Raw genomic sequence first — 6,196 nt, 5'->3', positions numbered from 1 at the left:
ATGGGGGGGGGAGGGGTGGGCCGGGCGGCTCATTACCGCGAGGTGTTGCCCTAGTTAAGTCGCGGGCCCGTTTGATCTGGCGGCGGGTGGCGAGAGGGAAAAAAGGAAAAAGTAGGGGGGTCAGCGTAAAGAGACGCTCACACCTCCCCCACCGTTTCCTCGCACCCATAAAACACCTTTTATTAACTCCTTCGCGTCCGGAAGGGCTGGCGTGGCCCATTCAGCTCCTGCCACGGTGTTTACAGCCAAATCTAATGGGGCCCCATATTCACCCCGATGCCGGGACGAGGCGCCTAAGACACGCCTGATCCCGGAGCTGCCTGGGGTCTCCTTTTTTGGCGCACGCCCCAACGCAAGGGCCTCCAACTCCAGAGCAAGGAAACGCCCAGAGACCCGCGCGTGCGTCTGCGCGCCTCCCTCGCAGTGAGCGCGGAGACCCGGGCAGGCACCGCAGACCACCCGTTCCCTCGTGCAACTGTGGGAGCTGTTAGGACACGTAAAAGCGCTTAGCCTAGAGCCTAGCACACAGTGGCGCGCAAACAAGAGTAGTTATCTGTACACTGTTATTTGGGGACTCGTAACGCCAGCGTTTGCCTGCCCCACTTTAGCCTTCCACGCATTCGCGCCTTAGCAAATGCACCGCTTCTACTCATCCCCACACCCAGTCATGGGTGCGCACGAGGGGTCACGAAACCAGCTGTCGTGCACGAAGTGCCCTAATTAGCATGCACACACACACTCCCCCGCTTTTGCACAAATCCAGATGCTCTCTCACAAATATTTGTTGAGTGCTTTCTTGATGGAAAGAAACTTAATTGTCTCACTGTAACCGTAAGCACTCACAAGCTTACTTTTCTCACGGATAAAGTAGTAACCGCTATGATTTGTCATGCGTGCTGGGAGCTGCCCTAGGCAGACCCTGTGGTGGCCCCCGGCATAGCTGTGGCGCTCCGTGTGAGTTCCTGCACTATTACACACACACCTATAAGATCAGAATCTCACGTACAGGAACATATTCCCCAGTGCAAACCGCCCCCCCCTTCCAAGTTGCACTGCCTTCGGATGCCGGTGGTTTGTGTGCCAAGCCCCCTTCCCAATAACCCCAAACTACTTACTGCCTGCAGATACTGGTGTGCATACTATCCTACACACAAGCCCCAGTGCTGACCCACATAAATCCCAGACTGTCCTCTCTGGGTCTAATTCGTTTCCAGTGTTCCCTTCTGTGGGTTCATTATATTCTAAGAACTTTCTTTGTCCCACGAATAAATCCTTTATCTGCCCTCTTTTCCTGACTGGATTCGTAACTTGGTTTGACATTTATCAAAACAGAAATCAGAACAGGAGGTTCTCTACCTAGCAGAAATGATGGGGCCAGTGGATATACCCACCAAGACATCACACAGGCTACCTCCGATTTCAGAAAATATTTTATTCGTCAAGAGCATAGATACTGCTTTGGCAAAGGGAGGGGGCGGTGAGTGGTCTTATAGGTTTGAGGTAGAAAAAGGGTAGGGATGGGGTAATAAACACCTGAGCACAGCAGGCATGGTAGGTAGTTTAAATACATAAAAACTTTTCAACATAGGGAAAAGTTTTTATTTAGGAAGGAAGGAAGGAAGGAAAGGAGAGAAGAAGGAAAGGAAAGGAAAGGAAAGGAAACGGAAGGAAAGGAAAGGAAAGGAAAGGAAAGGAAAGGAAAGGAAAGGAAACGGAAGGAAAGGAAAGGAAAGGAAGGGAAAGGGAAAGGAAGTAAGGGAGAGAAGGAAAGGAAAGAGAGAAAGCGTTTCCCTTGAAACTAAGTAGGAAGTGCAGCGACAATAAAATAAAATAAAATAAAATAAAATAAAACAGCACTGTTTGTAGGAGAACAACAACAAAAGGCACCCCTCCATCTTCCTGGTTTGGTTCTCTTTCCCGGGCAGAAAACTATTGATTCCTCTTATTGCATTTTAATTAGGAAAGAGAGCGCCTGGGGGGTTTTGCCGCAAAGCTGACTGGAGAATGAGGAAGAGAGCCAGAAGGCATAGTGGAGAAAGCATGGGGGTTCTAAATTCGCCCCAAGAGGGTTGGAAGGGTGCTTTTTAGCGCGCTGGAGTCCCGCAGTCCCTTTCTCCCGCATTGTGCAGCCAAGAGCCACTCTCTCAGTTTGGGGGGGGGGGGTGTGGATATATATATATATATTTCTCTTTCTCTTAATGTATTAAAATCAACTTCAAATGACATTGCACGTGCGATCCAAGTGTGTTGTTGCAGCCAGCGACCTGCCAGCACGTAGCAGAGGCTCTGCGGGATGCGCCCTTATAAGCCCCCGGCACCCAGAGCCTGGCCCTCGCCGCCGCCTTCCTCTCCTCCCGGGGCTCCGGGTGTCGGGCAGCGGTGAAAGGGTCCTCGGCGCGGCCTCAGCTCACTGGTTTAACTCCAGCGCCCAGACTTGCTGCGGCCAGCCTGTGCGCCCTTTAATCCTCTTCTCTCCTGGGCCCAGGGCAGGAGGAAAGCCTTCGTGTTGCTGCTGCCAGAGGACACACACAAGAAAAGAGGCGAGAGACAGGTTTAAATTTTTCTGCTCCGATCGCCCAGGCATAGAGTTGGGGTGGGGAGAAGGTTTTGGGAGAAGTAACTGGGCGCCTTTAAATAAGTGACGGATTTCTGTTTGCGACATAGACAAACAGGCTCGTAAATTTGCCTTTATGCGCCAGAGTTCCTGGGGGCCCGGATGGGCTGGGCAACTTCTGGAGGTTTGGTAACGAGGATTTTCTGTGCCTGGTGAAATTGATGCGCGTAGTTTTGGCTTTAGGGCGCCAAAGGATGGCCGCAGAGGCGTTGGAATGGGAAGAGTGGGACTCGACAATTTTCCCGCTCTTGGACCTGCTCCCCCCACAAGTCCCACTCGCTTTCCAACCTAGTTTAGCGTCTGGGCTGGTTACTGGGTTGAGTCCCTCTGCTAGTGGACTGGGAGCCTCAGGTGGCTGGGCGAAGGAGGAACCAGTGGGCCCGGCCCGCCACCCTCCTTCCCGGCTCTTAGCAGAAACCAAGCGGTGCTACTTGAAGGAGGCGGCGACCAGCAGTGGGTGGGGATACGCCCAAAAACTCCCGGCGGGCAGGCATCGCCCCGGCCTGCCTCTCCTACATCCCGACGGCTGTTTGGAGACTCGATGCCTATCGATCTTTCCCAGTCTCCCCAGATGAGCTATCCCTAGTTTACTACAGCCCCTGTGGGTCAAAGAAAACCCGGCGGGGCTCTACAGCCAAACGTGCGGCGGGCCTGAGCGCAGCAATTTAGAGAAAATAGTTCGCCAGCCTGGAAATCGCCTCCTTCGGAGGTCCCAGAGCCCTAGCCCAGCGGAACCGCGCTCGAGTAAGTGTCGCCCTCACTGGAGAGGATCGAGTAGGGACTGCGATCTCCAAAGCCAAAAGCAGTAGGTGAGACCCGTGCCTCTTGCTTGTCAGCCTTTACACACAAAACAATCAAGGTCGCCCTCAGAACTAGCTCGTGGGCAGTGGGGCAGTGGGACGCGCCCCGGAATGGGAGTAGAAGACCTGACTTGTTTTACCCCAGCTCCACCTCTGAGTCCTCGGGTAGATGACCTTTACCTCCCCGTCCGACTCTGGGCCTCAATTTCCCTATCCGTACAACAATGGAAGTAGCCTAGCCTCTCCAGCAAAAACCCTTGGAAAACAGTAACTGAGTCCACGTGCATAAATCGACACTCAGGCACATTAAAGTAACAAATTCCTGCAGCATTCTTAACGTGGATTCCCGGAAAGCCCGGGGATGGATCAAGACTCCTTTGAAATTGGAAGCGAAATAGAAGATGTGTGCATTTTCTCGGGTCTGAATCTTCCCTACAAATTAATTCAAATATGAATCTGCCTCCCACCACACACGCGATCCCACACTACGGCCTCAGAGCTCTCCGCAGCCTCTCAAAATCGCACACACAGCAACGCAAACTCCTTCCGCTCATACAGGGCCTGCGGGTGCTCACCCAGCCCGCACCCTTGGCCGGCGCCTGCAGGCCCCCTGACTTACCAGCTCCCTTTTCCGCTTGCTCTCGCGGCCGCCATCCGCCTTCTTGAGTTCGGCCTTGAAGGCTTCGGGGTCGCCGGCCTGAGCGTCCTTGGCCAGCACGTCCATCAGATAGGCGATGTAGCTGGTGGCCAGGCGCAGTGTCTTGATCTTGGAGAGCTTGGTGTCGGCAGGCACGTTGGGGATGCACTCGCGCAGCTCTGCGAACGCGCTGTTAATGCTCTCCGTGCGCCTCCGCTCCTTCTTGGGTCCCGAGCCTTTCCGCCGGCCCAGCCGGCCGCCGAGCGCCTCCAGCCGCGCGGGGCTCTGGCCGGGCCTGGCGTCCGGACCGTAGGCAGCGGTGGCCGCCGCGGCTGTGGGCGGTGGCCCGCCGGCGGGGAAGTCTGGGGCAGCGTCAGCGGGGCTCAGCAGCCAGCTCTGGAAGTAGGGCCGCTCCTGGTGACAGCGCGAGGCCGGGCCGAAGAGGAAGGGTTCGTGGAGCATGGGGTGCGTTGGGTGTGGGTGGTGATGGTGGTGATGGTGGTGATGGTGTGCGTAGCTGCCCACGAGGTTCATGTTGGAGCGGCCCCTGGCCTGCGCCTCCAGCCCGATTAGCGCCGCCCCATGCGCCCGAGAGACTGCCGGGGCCACCCGTGGGCTCTGGGGCGGCGCTCTGCTGGACGCCGCTTTCGGAGAGTCTGGGGCAAGGCTGGAGACAGACGCGCAGCCCACCGGCCTCTCGCGAGCTAGGACGCCGACGCCGGGAGACCTATTTAACCCTTCTTCGGCCTCCTCTTCAGGGTCTGGCTTATATAAGGCCACGGCTTTGATGTCAACCTCTCCCCGGAGCCAATGGCAGGGGGGCGGGGAGGAGGAAAAGGGGTGGCCGTCCCTGGCTTTAAGCTCAGCTAGCACCACCGGACTCTAGGCCGCCTGCGGGGACAGGGAGGCGGCCCCGCCTCTGCCTCCCCACCCCCAGTTCCCGGCTGGGCGGAGGCGGGGGCTACGTACTTGAGGCACAAGCCTGTCAACACCCTAGACGGTGGCTGCCACCTCCTTCCTGTGGACCCAAGGAAAGCCATCCAGAATCATCCAGCGAAAAGAAGGCCTTCATGTAGAGCCCACTCTTTGATTTTACAGATACGGAAACTGAGACCCAGACAGAGAAAGTTTCTTGTTTCCAGACTGTACAGAATTCAGAATCGAATTTCTAGCCATTCTCAGTCCTGAGCTCCATCTACTCCCATCAGCCTCAGAGTCAGAAGATGAGAGGTCCTTGCTGGAGGCAGCATAGGCCCTTAATGGTCTCCCCTAAGCACCCCCAGCCCTTAGTCATCATTCCCACCTGGCAGGGACTGTGAACCGTACTGTGGAGCCCAGTAGGGCATGCTCTTCTGCCCAAGGCATCTACACCATCCCAAAGACTGCCACTGGCTGGAGAAGACTTTGGAGTGTGAGGGAGGGGGAAGTGGAGGAAGGCAGGCTCCAAGCCCAGAGGCATTTAATGATTTGTTCCGGGCTCCAGGGCCTGAGAGTCACTTTTCTCGCCTCCCGGGCGCTAGATGCAGTCCAAAGGCTGGATGGAAGGCCCGAAGCACAGCCACATTGGGTCACTCCACCCAGATCGTCACTGCTTGAGAATGTTCCCTTGTCTAAAGACACCAGCACCAGGGCTCACACCAAGAGAAATCTGCGTTTGGCAGTAAACACATAGCGAGGGGACCACGACCTCCACGCTGTTCACAAGGCTGGCACAGCCAGAGAACTGCCATGGCAGTATCTCACACCCACCAAAGCAGAGGGACATCCTGGCTGGGCAGACCTCCGCCATTTCCCCTCCCAGCTAGGGCCTCTCCGAATCTCCAGTTCTCTCCACAAGGGCCTTTCCCCGGGCTCTCATTGGGACCTGGAAATCCCTGGGTGGCAGTGTTTCTCCTAGAATTCTCTTTCACCTCCCACGGAGGTAGCTTCCCAGCTGATGCCCTCATACCTGGGCGCCCCCATCCACACCAGCCTTTCCCAGCCAACCGCCTTCCCTAGGTGGGGCTGAGGGAATGCGCCTTTCTCTCCAAAGTGATCTCCAGGCGCAGGCAGAAGAAGATAAATATGTGACTGCTCTTTTCAAAGGACAAATTCACTCCTTTATGCACTCATTCAACATTGTTTATTGACCGCCCACTATGTGCC

General features: G+C 56.0%; 1 protein-coding gene across 1 annotated transcript; it reads right to left on the bottom strand.

Annotated features, from left to right (window-relative positions):
- Positions 1-2,163: 2,163 nt before the first annotated feature.
- On the bottom strand, positions 2,164-4,782 carry HAND1 (heart and neural crest derivatives expressed 1). The gene is made up of 2 exons (XM_049648851.1): positions 4,034-4,782; positions 2,164-2,512 (listed from the first exon to the last, which is right to left on the bottom strand). Exons 1-2 carry the CDS (start codon positions 4,583-4,585, stop codon positions 2,408-2,410), a joined length of 657 nt encoding a protein of 218 aa, XP_049504808.1. The 5' UTR covers positions 4,586-4,782; the 3' UTR covers positions 2,164-2,407.
- Positions 4,783-6,196: the final 1,414 nt, after the last annotated feature.

This window comes from Panthera uncia (assembly GCF_023721935.1).
Source record: "Panthera uncia isolate 11264 chromosome A1 unlocalized genomic scaffold, Puncia_PCG_1.0 HiC_scaffold_17, whole genome shotgun sequence".
Taxonomy (NCBI): Eukaryota; Metazoa; Chordata; class Mammalia; order Carnivora; family Felidae; genus Panthera; species Panthera uncia.
The sequence above is the reverse complement of the archived record's forward strand: the minus strand, read 5'-3'. Positions and strand labels throughout refer to the sequence as shown.